At 49.9% G+C, this 18,689-nt stretch overlaps 1 protein-coding gene across 21 annotated transcripts in view; it reads left to right on the plus strand.

Moving 5' to 3' along the window:
- Window positions 1–18,689, plus strand: part of MEGF11 (multiple EGF like domains 11) — a 431,740-nt gene that overhangs the window by 181,883 nt on the left and 231,168 nt on the right. For all 21 annotated transcript variants that reach the window (XR_009562966.1, XR_009562967.1, XR_009562969.1 and 18 more), the window contains 2 exons: window positions 3,106–3,207; window positions 7,248–7,348. Coding sequence is in view for 17 of the 21 variants with exons in the window: in XM_060294090.2 (XP_060150073.1) it covers window positions 3,106–3,207; window positions 7,248–7,348 (203 nt within the window). In the remaining 4 variants the exon portion in view is untranslated. The remainder of the gene's footprint in view (window positions 1–3,105; window positions 3,208–7,247; window positions 7,349–18,689) is intronic.

Here is an 18,689-nt window from a genome sequence, read left to right on the forward strand (position 1 = left end):
AGTCTGTGCTGTATCCCGGCTTCTGGAACGCCTCCTTCCCGTCTGCTCACCTCTGCCTTTCCCAGTGCCTCCAACCTCTCCTCCAGGAAGCCTTCCCTGATGGTAGGGCCCACCCTGACTTCCCTTTTCTCTGAGCGCCATTTGCACCAGTGGATCAGTGCAAACTTAAGCCAAACTCACTAATTTTCTAAACCTGCCCGACATGAATACATTTGGAATGTGGAAATATTCTGATCCGAACCTGCACTGAGCCGGCGTTTCAGGCTGTTCGGGCTATCGGCTGAAGTTACTGCTTTGATGGGAGGACGAAGAGAGACTCCAGCAGCTAAGAGGAGGTCTGGGGCTCCTCCTGCCCCTAGGGAGGAGGTCTTGTGTGATGCCCTGTGCCACCAGGCGCCTCTTCCTTCTTGGCTCTTCCAGCTGAGCTCCATTGCCATCTACACGCAGATGAGTCTAGTCTGTGTCGTTCCAGAAACACACCCTGGTCCCCGGAGACCGCTTAGGGAGAATTTCCCAGCTGGATTAGTGCTTCTGGATGGCTCCTCGTTAATTACGCCCCTCCACCATAAAACCCAGCAGAAGGACCTCCCCTGGCTAGCAGAGCCCAGCTTTACAAGATTAATCTGGCCCCTCGTTAGCATGTTGGCAAATGAGCGTGTTAAACCACCCAGCTATGAACCCAGGGGCACACGCTTCACCCGGGGACTTGGAGTTGGTTCAAGTTCTGGTTGCCTGACTCGCTGGGCTCAGGGCACCCCTGCAAAGCTGGATCTGTTCCCCATGACACCCTCCCCACCGTCTCTGTTGGGCTGTTGTCCTTTCTCTGAGCACCCACTGTCCCTGTCCGTGCTACAAGGGGTGCCTGATTCCCCCAGGTGCTTAACAAAGGCAGGGAGTCTGGTCTGTGTGTGGTCTTTCTCCCCATCCCGTATTATGGTCAGGGAGGAACTATCCCTCGGTGCCTGGCAAGGAGGTGTGTCACTGCCAGTCATATAATGATGATGGCCAGCATCTATTAGACACTGACAGTGTACCTGTTAAGCATTTTATGTGTATTATCTTGTGTTGAGCATTTTACCTGTGTTATCTTGCTTTACCTTCCCACCACTCTGAGAGACAGACACTATCACTGCCATCCTAATCCTTGCAATAATGATATGAAGTCCCTGGTAATAGTTATCATAGGTTTACAGGTAAGGAAATGGAAGCTTATACCAGCTAAGTATTATATCTAAGGACAGGCTGCTAACAAGTGACAGGGTTCAAACTTGACCCAGAGCCGCTGTACTCTTATCCTGCCTCTAAGTGAGAGACTCAGTAGAGATGCAGGAGCCCAGGGTCATAGATTTTCAGAGTTGGAAGGGGCTTTGGGATGCCAGGGGCGGGTGTCGAGCTCAGTTTCTCCAAGCCTGGAGATGAAATGGGTTCAGGCCATGTCTGCATAGACATGTGCCTCTGACGCACATCTCTGATGTGCCGGCTGGTAGAGGCTCAGCAAGGACCCTTCTCACATCCTCCGTGCTTCAGAGAAACAGAATTTCCCACCACCCTGAGTACATGTGCATTGCTGACTGCTCCTGGCTTCCTCTTTCTGAATTCTAGACCTTTGACATTTCTGGCAGCAGAGAGCCTGCTAGAGACCCACTCGGGGGGCTGGCCTGCCCCAGCCCCCCTGCAAGTAAACCGACAGTTTTCTCAGGCAAAGCAGACGGGCTTTTATAGCCTGGACCTGGCCATCTGGACCAAGTGAGTGAGCCTTCTGGGGAAAAACACTGAATAATACCAACTGACATAAAAATTAATCCCTAAAATCTCAGCAGAGGTCCTCTCCCAGCCTGCATAGGAAGTGTGAGTCCTCACTTTACACCCTGGCCTGACTGCCTTTGCATACCTCTCCTGCCAGCACGGGCAGGTGGAAAGGCTTATTTTGATAAAGCTGGGAGCTGCTTCCCTGTGGCTTCTACCCCCTGGTCCAGGTTTACAGTTAACAGGCAGGTAACAAGATACCACTTCAATCAGGAGGTCCAGGGGCATGTCCTCGTTGCATCCCCAGCTATACTAGAGACATAATAAAGCAGAGGGTAATGGGTGACCTTGGGGAAGTCACTTAACGTCTCTGATGCTCAGTTCCCTCATCTGTAAAATGAGGATAACAATGCCACCACCTACCTTATAAGATTGCGTGAGGGGACTTCCCTGGTGGTGCAGTGGTTAAGAATCCACCTGCCAATGCAGGGGACACGGGTTCGAGCCCTGGTCCAGGAAGATCCCACACGCCGCGGAACAACTAAGCCCGCGCGCCGCAGCTACTGAGCCTGCGCTCTAGAGCCCGTGAACCACAACTACTGAGCCCGCGAGCCACAACTACTGAAGCCCGGTTGCCTAGATCCTGTGCTCCGCAACAAGAGAAGCCACCGCAATGAGAAGCCTACGCACTGCAACAAAGAGTAGCCCCCGCTTGCCACAACTAGAGAAAAGCCCACGTGCAGCAATGAAGATCCAACGCAGCCAAAAAATAATAATAATGAGAAATTAAAAAAAAAAAAGATTGTGTGAGGATTAAGAGGGCTTAAAACATTTAACACAGGGCGTTCAAATATTAAGTTATTGGTACCAGCTGTGTGGCCTGGACGAGCTGCCTCTAAGCCTTCATTTCTTCATCTGTAAAATGGGACCACTTATTTCATAGAGTTGCTGCAAAGATCAGCTTCCATGCATGTGCTCTGAAGACCATAAAGATCTGAGCAAACATTAAGTATTTTAACACATACTAGCTTTGGGCCTTCCACATAGAATAAATGGAAACCCTCCTTTATTCATTCTCTGTTAAATGAACAAATGAACCAGAACTTCGGAAGGCGAGCTGGGCCACAGGACAGTAAGGGGTGTGCCCTGGATCTAGCCTGGAGTCAGGGAGGTTTGAATGCGGAGAGTACCCAGGGCAGGAGGAGGAGAGAGGGGTTGGGGGGGTTGGGGTGGGGGGGTTGGAGCCCCTGGACACTTGGCTGTGGGGCCTGGCTCCCCTGGGGAGGGAGACCCCATCCTGAATATCAGCTCTGCCTCCCAAGGGCTGACCACAGCTTCCATCTCCTGTCTGGTTCTCAGCTATGCCGTGACCGTCCAGGAATCGTACGCACACCCCTTTGATCAGATCTACTACACGCGATGCACAGACATCCTCAACTGGTTCAAGTGTACCAGGCATCGGTGAGTACCTCTCTCAGATGGTGAGTGGGGGGAAAGAGGCAGGCCCTCAGGCTCACCTTCCTGCCCCCCTAGCAGGTGGAGTCAGTGCACCGCCTGCATCCCCTTGGTACCCACACTTGGTACTCACGGGAGAGGCTCTGCTGAGGGCTTCTTTATAGTCAGAGCGGCTTATGGGCAGGGCAGGCTAGAAGTGCTAGAGAATTACTGCCCTTGGAGGGCATCCCTCACCCAATGACAGATGGGGAGTTAGTGGAAAAATACGCCAGCTTCCTTACCCTTAGGGTAAGAAGTTCCTTACCCAACTCTGAGGCGTGTTCTGCACATATCTGTGGTCCCCAGTGGGATGGAACCTCAGTCACCCACAGCGGGAAGCTGCTCAAAAGTACACCCTGAATTGGCTGCCTTTACTTTCCTGTCTCATTTTACTACACCCCTCCCAGTGCTTCTTAGGATCATCTCCCAGATAAGCTACTTGCTTTTGAATCCTTGCTTCAGGGTCTGCTCCTGGGGGAGATCCAACCTCAGAGGGCCCCCGTCAGAGCACATGTAGCCCCTTGCAGCGTACCCGGCTTGGAGAACAGGGTGCAGGCTATAGACCAGCACCTCTTGGCGCCTTGGCCAGGCTGCCCATGGGAAGCACTCCATCTGAACGACTGCACGTGGGAATTCTGCTTCCTTGTCTGCGGTCCTCCTGGAAATCATGCCATGCCCCCGTGGCACCAGGGAGACAGGAGAGGAAGGAAGAGAAAACATGTTTTCTTGGATGACCCTGCGCAAGTCACTCTATTTTGGGACTCCCTGTGTACTCATCAAACGTGTAATGATCCTTGCCCTACCTACCTGCAGGGTCAGGGATGTGCAAATACTGTGAAAAGAGCAGGGGAAAGTGGGGGAAAGTGAGGTATTAGATACAGGCAAGGTAGCTTTGTTATTTGAGGGGTGAAAATTCAGCAGATGAAGGGTCAGTGAGGGAGTGAGAGAGAGGCTACCTGGTAGGCCCGTTTCGTAGTTTCTGAGCATCTGTGTTGTTTCCAGATATTTTTGCTTCCTCTTGGTGGGCCTGGTCACTCTTCGAGGTTATGCAGGAATCATGGTGGACAGAAATGTGGATGGGGAAGCTTGCTCTATGCTGGAAGGCCAAAGTCCTGGTTTTCTTTGCGGGTTTTGCTAGTAACTTGTTGTGAAACACTGAGCATAGATATAACAGCTGCTTTAAAATCCTTGTCTGCTAATTCCAACATCTGGGTCATCTCAGGGTTGGTCTTCCTTGACTGCTTCTTACAGAGGTACAATCTTCTAGTTTCTTTAATGTGTCTAGTAATTTTGAATTGTATTCTGGGCGTTATGAACAACAGAGACTGTAGAGACTGAATTCTCTTGTGTTCCTCCAGATTTGTTGTTGTTGTTGTTTGCTTGTTTGTTTAAGCAGCCAATTAACTTGGTTAAACTCAGTTTTCCAAACTCTGAAAGTTCATATTTTCAGCCTTTGCTGGACTGCTTGGAACCTGCCCTGTACACGAGTAATTCAGGGGGCAGAAGTTTGGGCAGAGATTTTACAAAGAATATGGGGCTTCCTCCTTGTGGCTCTCTCCTTTCTAGGGTTTCTCCTGTCACTTTCTAGTTGCTGGGTCTACCCTCAGCTTGTCCTGTGGTCCTTCAGACCAGTAAGGCCATGTGTCCTCTATCTGAATTTTAGCCATCTGGAATATTATTGACTGGGGCCTGCCCTTGGGCTCACCTTTGCTGGTGTCATTCCCTTCTTCGAAATGTCTCCTTTCCTCCAGCATCTGCCTTTGTTCTCTCTCTAGTGCTTTTCAGGTAGTTGTCTTTTATATTTTACCCAGATTGCAGAGTTGTTTGCAGGAGGGTTGATCTGATAGGAATGACTCAGCCATTACTGCATCCCCTTAACCTCCCCTAGTTGACCAAGTAAGTTAGCTGCCTGTGGCCCTGGTCAAAGGCAGAGGAAGAAAGAAACGTCCTGCTCCCTCCATGACTGTCAGGCCCTGTGCCGGAGCCAAGTTTGCTCTGAGGAGTGGCTTTGCTGGGTACTCGGAGGCTGGCGCTGCCGTCCGTCACCACTGGGGAAGGGTAAGTGAGTGGCTGCTTATTAAAACAGGCTGCATTCCTGAAACATGAAGTATTTTGCTGACTTACTGAGTGGCTTTGCAGCTTTCCTGGTGACCCAGGGTGAGCACGCTGACAGCAGCACCATCAGCCTCCTTCAGTGTGGAATGGCTTGTTTGAACGCAGCATCCTTCTGATAGCAGCCTGGTCCCTGGCCCCTTCCCTCTTCTTCCAGAGGAAAGGAGCCAGCAAGGATGGGAAGGTAGAAGCAGTGGGGGACATCTTTCTCTAGGGAGGCTTTAACGATTCTGAGACCACCTCTCCACTGGAAGCGCTTGGGGATGACTCTGTTTGGTGGGAGGCATGGATTGAGTGACTTCTTAGTCAACCCTGAGTCATTCTTTATCTCGGAGGCTTATACAACTGAAATTGCCGGGAGCTGCCTTCCTGTACCGGGGAAGTAGCTTCACTTAGAGGCTGGCTTACTTACCTTCCCTTATGGATTTTTGACAAAGTAGAATGACCTTAGTTTGTGACATTCCCAAATATCACAGATTTCCCTGGAGTCCTGCACTGTCATTTGTCATAAAGCCAGGGCTGTAAGCACTGGTAGGGCTGGCCCAGCCTGTGCTGTAGGACTCCCTGCCCAAGTTGGGCTGACCCTCCATGGAAAGCAGGCTATAGGCATCTCCAGTGACTGGACCCCGTGGCTCTGCCCCCCAACGAGGGGTCCACAGGGCAGGCTCCTCTGGGGTGCTGGTGGGGAAATGAAAGAGCTCTGGCTTCAAGGCCCGAGGACGTGGGTTGAGTCCAAGTTACACCTTGACCTTGGGAAGTTACCTGCTCTCTCTGGTCTTCAATGGCCACTTCAAATCTCCTCCATTTTGACCTTATGTGTGAGGAAGGGGCTTTGCCTGTCAGTACCCAATTCTGACTCCCTCCTTAGGACTCTGTCCTCACACCATTCATTCCCTTGTCCTACTGCTTCATGATGGCCATCCCATTAGCCCAGAAAGCCACCCCTTGGGAACTGGCACAGGGCAGTAGGTTAAGCCCAGTGGCTTTGAAATTAGAGTGACTTGCGTTTGAATTCTGCCTCTGAAACTTATTAGCTGTGTGACCTCGAACAAGTGATTTAACTTCCCAGTTTTCTCATCCAGAAAACAAAGGGGGAGAGTACATAAAACAAAATAAGAATAAAAACTCTAAGAAAGAAATAAAGGGGGCGTAATAATGCTACCTGCCTCAGATAGGGACTGAGTGATTTTGCCTATAAATCTCTGTGGCACAGGACCACCTCTCAACACTCAGGTCAGCATAAGAACTGGAACCCAGGTCTCTGACTCCCCGTCCAGAGCTTCTGCTCTCTGGATATTAGCTTCTTCCTCTGCAGAGCTGGTTCTGAGCCTTCCCAAGATGGCATGCGAAGCTCTTTCCCAGGGGCTGTTATTTTTGTTGGGAGGGAGATTAATCTACTGTCTGGGACCTAGTCAGACTCAGAGGGTCCTTTTGCTGACTTGGCTTCAGTTCTCCAACTGGGTAGACCAGTCCCCACAGGGCCATGAGCAATCATGGTTGGGGTGGTGGCAGTTGGCATAGAAACTCTCAGGGCCCAATTCCTATCAAGGTCACCCCATGGGCTGCTCCAGCCCTGGGTCTGGAGGTTTTCAGAAGTCCCCAGTTACCGTCCAGAAAGTATTTTCTGCAGCGCTTCTAAGTATCGCTCTGAAGGGATTGGCGAGAAGTCAGCAGGTGTAGCAAATGCTGCCGCCCTGTCAGCGATACATTCTGCATCGCAATGGCCCAGATCCCACCATCGATTTTTCTTTATTGTGTTCCATCATATTCGAAGCCGCCATGCATTTTAAAGTAATGATTGAATGGCATCCTTGATATAGTTTAACACGAATATCATTCTAACAGGAGTGATTGATTTTCAATACTTGCAAGTGGCTTTCTTTTCTGTGCCGTAGGATCAGTTATAAGACAGCGTATCGGCGTGGGCTCCGGACCATGTACCGGCGGAGGTCCCAGTGCTGTCCTGGCTACTACGAAAGCGGAGACTTCTGCATACGTATGTGGGGGCTGCAGTGGGGAGGGGAGGGAAGGGGAACAAGGGAAAGGGAGGTAGGCCTGTTATCCAGGCCCTGGGCAGCAGGCCTCAGCTGACCTGAGGGCTCCAGAAATCATTGCCTGCTGCCGGTTCTGAAGGGATGATGGGTCTGGTGCAAACGCATTAGCACAGATTTGTCTATCAGATTAACCTCCTAAGAGGGTGCGTGTTAGCACATCAGTTCTAGGCTTTGATGGTGTCAGGAGAGAAGTGGATTCTTCTGGAGTGGGTGCTCTGAGGAGCAATGGGGAAGAAGTGCTGAGCGCCTGGCGCAGAGCTGAGGTGCTCAAGAAGGAAGAGGTGAATAAATAAATGGATGCATGGATAGATGGGTGGATGGATGGATGGATGGATGGATGGAAGGATGGAAGAGAGGAAGCAGGGAAGGTGGGATCATTGGATAGCAAGATCGTAGCACCTAGAAGGAGGATGGCAAGAGTAAGCTCACAAGGGACTGGTTCCAGTAAATGGGAGGATTTCCCAAAAGGACTGGGAGACACTGAAGAAAAGGTGGGTGCATAAAAGATTCATGTCATCTCTTCCCCTGTTTGTCTAAAGAAAACTGAAGCCTTAGTGCCCCCAGGGAGATAAGGGCTAAGTTTCTGGCAGCCACAGGCCCTCTGGGTGGAGGGCATTGTCATGCAGTAGGAGACACCCAGGAGCCTGCAGATCTGGGTTCTGGTCCCATCTTCCCAGGCATGTTACTTTGGGCAAGTCACTCAACCTCTCTGGGAGGATGATTGTAGGGCCCTGTTGTCAGAGTCTAGAGGACTCTTTCCCACTCACCGTTGAACAGTAGACGGGGCCAGTGTGAAGCTTTCCATTGGGCATTAGGGGTTCCCTCAACTGCAGGAGAGTGTCAGAGTAGCTAGGAGCCCCCATTTAATGACTGAGAGGAGAATCCAGCCCCAGAGCTTCTGCCCCTTCATTTGGAGGCAGATTTGGAGAGTGAATCTCCTTTTTAGTATTCTCCTTGCCATTCGGGAGGGTAGAGCAAGCTAGCACCAGAGAGAGAATTTGGGCAGAGCGGGCATATCGACGTTGGGAATGAAATGACAGTTTTCCCCTACTGACGTTACATCTCCCCTAATGCTAAAGAAACTCGATTCTAATTGCATTACAGGAATAAATGAAAAGTGCTCTCGAGAATAAGTGCAATAGTGATGGTTTCGCAGGAAAGATACAAAGATACTCACCCAAAGCAAACCCCAAGAGGCTGTTTCCCAGGAGCAGGGCAGAAGACTGGGCTGGAACAAGGCCGTGGCTGACACTTCACCTGGGATGGGGTTACTGGGGGGGCCCAGGTGTAGAAGTGAGATCAGGTTGAAGGCTTTACTGCTGCTGCTCTGTCTGCTCGAAGCAGAGTGGAAGTCAGGTGTGGGGTGGGACACGGGATTTATAAAGCCTGAGCGGGATGGTTGTGAGTGGCCGTTTGGAGCTCAGGGCACAGCGATGGACTCAGGGAAATGATAAAGGGATTTTGGACGTCAGCGTGGGGCTCCAGGAATGGAAGAGCGCATCCCCTTTCTAATTTCTATTCGTGGATGTTGGGAAAGCTCTTGGAAAATGAAGAGCAGAGCAGAAGCAGAGTGTCCTGATTGTACAGGCTCAGTCTTGCTGGCCGGGAAAGGTCGCTTATAACCTCCCACATACTCCTTCTGTAACGGCCAGGGACTGCCTCCCGAACTGGTGTCACAGACCTGCCCACCTCCAGGGAGCCAAGCTAGAAAAGCCACTTTCAGGTCTGAAGGCTTTTCCTAGGAGGGCACAGGAGAGTTTCAGCAGCGAGATGGGGCGTTGTGGCATGCTGGGTGCTGGCAGTAATGGCACTTAAGGGCAAGGCCTGGGTTTGCAGCTCAGCTCTGCCAGTCCCAGCATCTTCCTCTTTACCCTCCTCGTCATCGCCTTCAGGGTACACACCCCATGCCAGGCACCATTCTGATCACTTTACATACGTTAACACATCAACTCCTCACAACAGCCCTCTGGGGTAGGTACCCTCATTTCTCCCATTTTACAGATGGGGAAACTGAGTCGCAGAGCAACTTAAGTAACTTGACCAAGATCACAGAACTAGAAAGTGATAGTATTGGGATTTGAACCTAGGCTCGTGGCTCCAGAGTCTGCTCTGAACCACCCTGGACGGGCTCCTTCTCTCTTCATGAACCAAGATGTCACCTCTCAGAACGTCAGTTTCCATTCATGCAAAGTAGGAATAGTAACACCTACACCACCAGGCACAGCACAGGGTAGGGGCTTAATAAATGTCACCTCCCTGCTTCATGGCTTTGGGGCTTAACATCTTTTCAGCCTTGGCTTTTCTTTTAATTTCTCAGGGCTCCACGGACCCTCTCCATGGGAAAATGTGCACGACATAGAAAAACCTACACGTACACACAGTCCTTTGCACACAATTTCAGTGGGTTCATGGATCCCTTGAAACCCTTAAGGGTCCTCCAACCCATGGTGAAGAGCTTCTGCCATATGCCCATGTTTATCCACTCCACTTATATTTGTTGCTTCCTATTATGCAAATGCTGGGGAACGTAGATGCAAAAGAGAGATGGTTCCTGCCTCGGGGAGCCTGCGACCTGGTGGGAGGAGGTGGTCTGGTTCACGAATACGTGCAACAGGGTGTTGTCGGTGCTCTGACAGGCAGATCTATAAAGTAGGGTATATAAAGGACTAAAGAGGAGGGGCTGTCTTGTAGCCACGCCCTCTTGCTGAGTGTTAAGGAGAAATCCGCTACAGACAGAAGAGGAAGCCCTTGAAGGGTGTTTCAACCCAGTATTTATTAAATGCCTTCTCCTTCTGCTTTGCAAGCATGTTAACTGATGGGGCCTGATCAAGGGAAATGGGTAGGGACTAGTCAGAGTCTAGGTGGTCATGGGAGTGAGGAAAGAGGTTCATGAAGCAAGTGGACCCTAGGGTGAGGTTACAAGAATAAACTTCTAGGGAAGGGCTTCCCTGGTGGCGCAGTGGTTGCGAGTCCGCCTGCCGATGCAGGGGACACGGGTTCGTGCCCCGGTCCGGGAAGATCCCACATGCCGTGGAGCGGCTGGGCCCGTGAGCCATGGCCGCTGAGCCTGCGCATCCGGAGCCTGTGCTCCGCAACGGGAGAGGCCACAGCAGTGACAGGCCCGCGTACCGCAAAAAAAAACAAAAAACAAAAAACAAAAAACAAAAACCTTCTAGGGAAGAGTACAAAAATGATTGCAAACACGTATTATCTTGACTGAGAACTGCAGAATTTCACAGCCGGAAGGAAACTCAGATCATTTAATTCAACCTTATCACAGTACAGGTGAGACACTGACGTCCAGAGTGAGGAAGGGGCTTCTCCCAGGTTCCCAAAGCACAACAGTGGCAGGGCTAGGACTTGAATCTGGGGCCACACACTCGGTCTAGATTCTTTGATGCCTCCAACTGTCTCTACTTCAAATTCATTTCTATATCTTCCTGGGTACCAGCTCGGTGCTAGGGCACTTGTAAGTCATGTGCTGATTGACACTGAGGGGATGCAGTGCAGAGAGGGATGTCAGTGGAGGTGATTTTAGGAAGAAGGGGGAACACGGAATGAGGATCAGGAAGTTACAGGGTACAGAGTTACAGAGCATCACAGCCTAGGTGACTTAAACAGCAGGAGCTTATTGTCTCCCCGTTCTGGAGGTTAGAAGTCCACAATCAGGGTGTCAGCAGGGTTGGTTCCTTCTGAGGGACCATATGGGAGGGAAGATCTTTTCCAAGCCCCTCTCCTAGCTTCTGGTAGTTCCTTGGCTTGTGGCCCCATAGCTCTCTTCTTCACATGGCTTTCTCCCTGTGAATGTCTGTCTCTAAATTTCCCCTTTTATAAGGACACTAGTCATATTGGATTAGGGCCCAGCCTGATGACCCCATTTTAACTTGGTTACCTCTGTGAGACCCCTGTCTCCAAATAAGGTCTCATTCTGTGTTGCCGGGAGTTAGGACTTCAGCATATGTATTTTAGGGGGACACAATTCAACCCGTAAGAGGTGAGTGTCAGCCGTTACCAGGACTCTGTCCTGCTTATTGTGATGGGAGGAAAGGGAGAGGGAACCAGCCAGTCCCCCACGAGCTTTGTTGTCTCTCTACGAGACAGGGGAGACCCTAGGGTCTGGGAACTTGTGAGAGGGAGAAATGGTAGTGAGAGGGAGAAATGGTAGTGAGAGGGTGAAGGATGGTGCCCAGGGTGCTAGGAGCACTCGTGAGCTGCTGCCCTGTAGCCCCTGAACCTCCATTCCTCCCTCTCCACCCCTTGGAGGCCAGAAACCTCCAAGTTCACAAGAACCTGGTGAGAACCCATTTGATGCCAGAGTCCTCAGGACCCTGTACAAGAGCGTCACCTGTGCTCTGAGAAGGGACAGGGGGACGTTGACCTCCCTCCAAAACCACCTTCCTGGAGACTGTTTCTTGGCAGGTGCTAGGAGGACGCTTGCCTGGGAGTGAAAACCTTGGTTGACTCTGCCACCAGTTTGCTGTGCAATCTTGGGCAAGTCCCTTTGCCTCTCTGGACCCACTGTGGCATAGGATGGCTCATCCCTGTGCATGGAAGGAGGAAAGATGAAACAATGAGTGAGAGTGTCCTGGAAAGCGTAAAGCTTGGTACAGATGCAGGGTGGCCTATTTTTCCTCCTCTTTGTACCATTTCCTCTGACCCAGAACTGCCGCCCTCATCCCAGAGCCTTTGGCAGCCCTTCTAGAACCATCTGCACCAGAGCTGCCCGTCCCCTCCTATTATCTACAGAGACAGCTGAGTCCTGGCCGCTCTTGGTTGCCCAAGCATCAAACGTTTCCTGAAGATCAGTGGGTACAACACATTTCCTTCTTTCTCTTTGCTTGCGACATAGGGCGGTGAGCATTTCGGGAAGCTCTGTTCTTTGAAAATATTGGCCCATGTCAGACTGGATGAGCTGGGTTATGCTGCAGTGATAAACAACACCCAAATCCCAGTGGCTTAAAACAATAAGATTTTATTTCTTGTTCATATTACTTGTCCATTGTGGGCCGGCCGGGGTCTGCTTTTTGTCAGTGTCACCCCAGGACCCAGGCTGATGGAGCAATGTTGCTGGTTGGCTGGGCAGAGAGTAGAGGGCTCTGGCGGGTCTTGAAGGCAGAGGGCCAGAGATATTTAGTGAGTAGGATTAATGTTTATCACAGGTGCCATAGATGCCACAGTAATTACAATGCACCGTTCATGCAAATACGTTATTGAACACCTGATAACCTAATCTCAGAATCACCTGGAAGACTTGTTACCATGCAGACTCCTGGGCCCCAGGCTCCGAGTCTCAAATTCAGAAGGTTTGGGGTGGAGCTGGGGAATTTGAATTTCTAACAGGTTCCCAGGTGATGCTGGTGCTACTGGAATGGGACCCACACTTTGAAAACCACTGGTCTTCGTTATGCTAAGTCATGGCTGCTGTGCTGACCTCAGCTTCCGGTCAATTGCAAAGAGCCCAGCGGGTTCTTCACAGGTGCATCCCCTTGGTATTCAGGGCTTCTCCTGGTGGGTAACAGGAAGAGAGCACGTCTCAGAGTAGTCAGCAAGGAGGGGGAATTTCTCTACACAACCTCCCTGTCTCTTATTTCCCCTTGGTCAGAGTCTTCCCCCGTGGAGCAGTAACTCCCCCGCGACTTCCAGACCATGTAGTCTAGCCCTTTCAGTGGCTGCTGGGAATGCCGGAGCCCACCCGGGGCCATGTGGTTTTCATCCAAATCCAGAAGCTGAGGGATTAGCCAGAAACTCCAGGTATGTGGCTGCTGGGCCGAGCTGTGGCCCGGAAGAGTGCTCAGCGTACTTGGGTACCTAGTTGGGTTGTCCGTCCGTGTGATGGTGGCGGAGGGGCAGGGAGCCACAGCAGAAGATCTGGGAGATTGGCTGCACCACAGGAACCTGAGGGGTGCGTAACTCCAGTAAGTGCCTCACGCCATTTTGGGATTTAGGTGCCCCGGCTTTACTATTGCAGTTGTTTTGTACAGTGACTGTCATCTAAATGGAAATGTAACTCACGTTGACTGGTTTCTTTGCTCCCACCTCTTGCCTCTCACTTCTCCCTTCTCGGTTTGGCTTCATTGTTCTTGAAGGGTCTTTTTTTTTTTTTGCGGTACGCGGGCCTCTCACTGTTGTGGCCTCTCCTGTTGCGGAGCACAGGCTCCGGACGCGCAGGCTCAGCGGCCATGGCTCACGGGCCCAGCTGCTCCGTGGCATGTGGGATCTTCCCGGACCGGGGCACGACCCCGTGTCCCCTGCATCGGCAGGCGGACTCTCAACCACTGTGCCACCAGGGAAGCCCGAAGGGTCTTTTTTTAGTGGCTCTTTCCAGAAGGGTCTATGAAGTGATCAACTCTTAAATGCTTTACTTGTCTGAAGATGCCTTTATTTTGCTCTCACGCTTGGTTGGTGGTTTAGCTGCTGATGGAATTCGAGGTTTTCAGTCATTCTCCTTCAGCAGTTTGAGACTGTTTTTCCGTTGTGTTCTGGACTTTGTCATTGCAGTGCTCTGCGGTTTCCCTAGGATGTGTCTGGGTGTGGGGTTATTTTTATTCATACTGTTGGCTCCCCAGAGGTATACATCTTCTTCAAGCTAAGGATTCATGTCCTTTATCAGTTCTGGAAAATTCTCAGGCATATCTCTTCAAATATCTCCTTTCCTTCATTCTCCCAGTTCTCTCCTATTGGAGCGCCAAACTGTTGGGCTCTCTCACTGCTGCCTCCTCTGTCTCTCCTAAGCTCTAATTTTTCATCTCTTTATCTCTCCAGGCCGTATCTTGGACATTTTCCTCATATCCATTTGTTTCAAATCCTTTTGCTCTGCTAATTAACCTGTCTTTTGAGGTCTTAATTCCAATGATGACATGTTTCATTTCTAGCTCTCTTGTTTCTTTTTCAAATCTGCATGTTTCTTTCCCATTGTGTCCTATTCTTTCATTACGTATTCTAATCCTTCTTTTATTGCTTTAATTATTTTAAACATATTCCTTTTGTAGTCTCTTCAGATAATTCTATCTTGAGCTATTAGTTCTATTGGATCAAGTTCCTGGAGTATCAGTTCTCCTGTTTTTGGAGACAGCTGATTCCCCCTGACCATGGATTGTTTCTTCATATAGGTTGTAATTTTTTTTTCTCTTCTTTTTTTTTTTTTGCTATGAACTCTTTAGCCTTTTGGCCCCTCCGCCATGTCCCAGGTTGTGCAAGAGCCCTACACATTAGTTTTGCATTTTCTTATTAAGCACTCTAATGTTTTTCACTGGCTCATGACCAGTTTTTGCATTGATAATTTGGTTTGAGATTCCACGATGTGTGCGGTGAAGGCTTAAGGGTTTTCCCTTTAAAAAAAAATTGATGTGAAATTCACATAACATAATATAAACCATTTAGAAATAGTCAATTCAACGGCATTTAGTGCATTCACAATGTTGTGCAACCACCAGCTCTTTCTAGTTCTAAGACATTTTCGTCACCTCTAAAGGAAACCCCGTATCCATTAAGCAGTCACTCCCTATTCCCCGCTCCTGTTTTTTGTTTCCTGTGGGAGACATTTTTCCTCATCCAGAATCCCTGTTTATTCTTAGGCTGGTTAGGCAGCATCTTCCCAAGGCCCAGTCTGCCCGTGTGGGTGTTAACCCCCAGGCTCCCAGCCTGGGCTGAAGACTAGGGGTAGCAGCTAGCCAGGGCTGACGTTCCCTGGGCTACCTTAGCTTCAGCACCTGACCTTCTGCGACTGCTATAAACTACCCGCACCTTTTTCTCACACTTAGGGATTTACCTTTCTCTTATTAGAGTTCAGGTGTGTATTTTTAAAACTATTTTAATTTTGCTTGGGAGGCATTTTTGTAGCAGGGGTGCCTACATTAGCACTTTTTACCTTGTCACTGGAACTGCCCCTGGTGTATAGCTAGTGGTGGAGTGGGGAGACTTATAACCAGACCCTCTGACATTTAATTCCGTGCTCTCTTGGACTGACTGCTAACTTCCAACAACATAATAAAACAATAGTGTAACTTCTGGTGGTTTACCCAGCATTTCCCATACAGTGTATCACTTGGTCTTCACAGGCTGGAGAAGAGAGTATTACTGTTACCACCCTGTACAGCAGAGGAAACTGCAGCTGGGTGAGGCTAAGTGATGCATCCACATGGACAGGTGCAGCCCAGGAATTGAGATCAACTTGCAATCCTGTACTTTCCCCTCCTTCAGTGGGTTTTCTCTCGGCAGGAGAGACCTGTGGCCAGGAGAGGAAAGGGGGGGTGAAATAAGAGGGGAGGTGGAGAGGTTCATAGGAAGAGGAAGGGACTGAGGGCAAACCGGTTTGATTTTGAAATTTTACTAAGGTGAGTCTGATAGGTGCCAGGATCCGGGTAGTGAGTCCTAGGGATTGCTGCGTGTGTGTGTGTGCACGCGCGTGCGTGTGCACATGTGTACACAGAGCTGTGGGTCCTGTCTGAAACACGTAGCTGCTAGGTAAAATAATTCTCTGCTGACCCTCTAAGAGGCTCCCTAGGGAATCCTGCCAGCTGCCGTCACCAGAAACAGTGCTGATGCTGCTCCCTTGGGTCACCAACTCCTGGCGCTGAGCTTTGCTCCCTAGAACAACATTCATCCTTCCATTTGTCCATCTATCTATCAACATTTATTAGATACCTGTGCTTTGAATGCACTATGGAATCCTGGGAATAGAGAGATGAATAAGAAGCATGTGGTCTAGTGGGAAAAATGGGTTTATATATATGTATGTGTGTATATATACATATAGTAGATGTATATATATAATACTATCTTTAACTTTTAAAAGATTTCAGCACAGTATAATAAGCACCCTTCAAACAAGCAGGCAAGGACACAGAGGGTGTCACCAGGCTGGTGGTGGGGAAGGAATAGTTGCCTAGCTGCCCTGGCAGGTCCTCGCGGAGTAGCCAAAGCTGGTGCAGCCACCGCCATCTCGTCGCCCGTCTGTGGGCTTAGGGCACTGATTTAGGATGCCCAGAGCGGCTGATTCACGCTGGCCAATATATAAAATACTGACGCTTAACGCTGCGACTAATAAATTCACGTACAGTGAGAAAGAAGGACCAAAGACTTGCTCTTGTTCACTTGTGAGTACTTTTCAGGCCCTCAGTAAATAATTGCTGAATGAGTAAATTCATGGTCCAGGCACCCCCAAGGCCCAGTGGGTTCTGTGGACACCCCTCCTATTAGCACCTGTTTTGGATTCCTTGTGTTTCACTCCAGGGCACCACCTGGCAGTGTGGGAGGTTTGGGAGCCACGTGGCAGTTGGTTCCATGTGCTCTGAGCTCACAGCCCCTGGGTCCCCTCTGTCACTCTGTTCCCCTGGTTGTGATGCTGCCTCACCTGTCCCTCTCTCCCACTCAGAAGTGAGTTCCTGAAGCAGAGGAATCCTGTCTTCTACATGGGGTATACCCAGGGCCTGGTACTTATTGCTGAATGATCACTGAACGAGTGAGAGACTGAATGAATGAAATAGACTCATACCGCAAATACTGAGAGACGTCTTAGGGAGAAGCAACCAGTTCTGTCTGGGGAATCCAAGGCCGGGGGATCAAAGAAGACTCTTCGGAGGAAGTCAGTTTTGAGCTGAGCCTGAGAGATGAGTAGGAACTTGGCCGGAGGACAAGAGATGGGCAACGGTTAAGAGCCTGAGTTTTGAAGCCCACTCCTTCTGTGCGACGCTGAGACTGTTATTTCACCTCTCTCTCCCTTGGTTTTCTCATCTGTAAAATAAGCTAGGGCTGTGTTAAGTACCTACCTCTTTGGGCTGCCATGAGGATTAAATGAGTTACCGCAAAGAAAGCATTTAGACCAGGGCCCAGCACAGAATAAGAGCTCGGTACGTGTTAGCTGCTGCTGTTCGTATTATTTTTGTGAGGGAGGGCATTCTCTGGCAGAGGGGACAGCCTGAGCAAAGATGAAAGAGCAGACAGGATCAGGACACTTCCAGCAGGAGCACAGGTGAAAACGTGGCGGGAGAAGGGGCTGGGCCGGGCTGGACCCTCAGCACCACACTGAGGAGACTGGACAATTTCATGAGGTCATTGAAGGGTTAAAGCAGTCAGTGACATGCTCACGGTGGTGTCAGGAAGCCACTGCTCTGGGGGCAGTAGCGTGGAGGACCATGGAGGGGCTGAAAGACAAGTTAGGAGGTATGTGCAGGGGTGGGTGAGCCGTGGCCGTGCGCCTTGACTTTGGTCTGGCCTAGCCCCGAGCTTCCCTCCTAGCAATGCCCCCCGCCCCCTGCAGCAAGTGCCGACAGGGATTTTTGTGCTGACACAGCTGGGGAAAGATGTAGGTGCTGCTTCTTCATTACCAGCTGCAGCTGTAATTAAACCTCTGCTATCCGGACTGGGCGGCCTCTGAGGGGAAGCCTTTATTAGTGTCAGAGCAGTTGGGCATTTATTTAAGTCCCCTTCCTGGTGTCCTGGGCCGAGTAAAGCCTGTGAAATAGCAAACCTGTCCCCAGCCTAACTCCCCACTTCTCTATGGAAACTGCTTGAAGGCTCCCACTTCGCATCTTCTGAATTCCCTCAATGTCTACAGAATACCACCTCCAACTTCTGGTCCTTGTTGGGAGTTTGCTGCTTCTCTGATGTTCTCACCGTGCTCTAAACCCCACGTGGCCTGGCCCCAGCTAACTCTGACCCCTTTCCTCCCGCGCTCTCCCTCCCATGCCGGCCTCCTTGCTCTTTCTGCCTGTGCCTCGTGTTCCCGCCTCAGCACGCAAGAAGCGCTGTTTGCTGTTCCCTCTGCCCACATGCTCTTCCCCCACACACCATGTAGCTCACTCCCTATTTCACTTAGTATCTTCTCACGTTATCAGAGTCTTTCCTGACCACCCTGTCTGAAATAGCAATCCCCTCTCTGACATCTTTGTTTGCCTTTATCTTGTTTTGTTTTGTTTTTTTTATTGCAATATAGTTGACTTACAATGTTGTGTTAGTTTCAGGTGTACAGCAAAATGATTCAATTATACATACATATATATATATATCTGGTTTTTTCAGAATCTTTTTTCCTTATAGGTTATTACAAAATATTACAAAATATTGAGTATAGTTCCCTGTGCTATACAGTAGGTCCTTGTTGGTTATCTATTTTATTATTAGTGTGTATCTGTTAATCCCAAACTCCTAATTTATCCCTCCTTCCCCCTTTCCCCTTTGGGAACCATGTGTTTCTTTCCTCTGTCTGTGGATCTGTTTCTGTTTTGTATATAAGTTCATTTGTATCATTTTTTTTCAGATTCCACATTTAAGCAATATCATATG

The sequence above is a fragment of the Globicephala melas genome, chromosome 2, assembly GCF_963455315.2.
Source record: "Globicephala melas chromosome 2, mGloMel1.2, whole genome shotgun sequence".
Lineage (NCBI taxonomy): Eukaryota > Metazoa > Chordata > Mammalia > Artiodactyla > Delphinidae > Globicephala > Globicephala melas.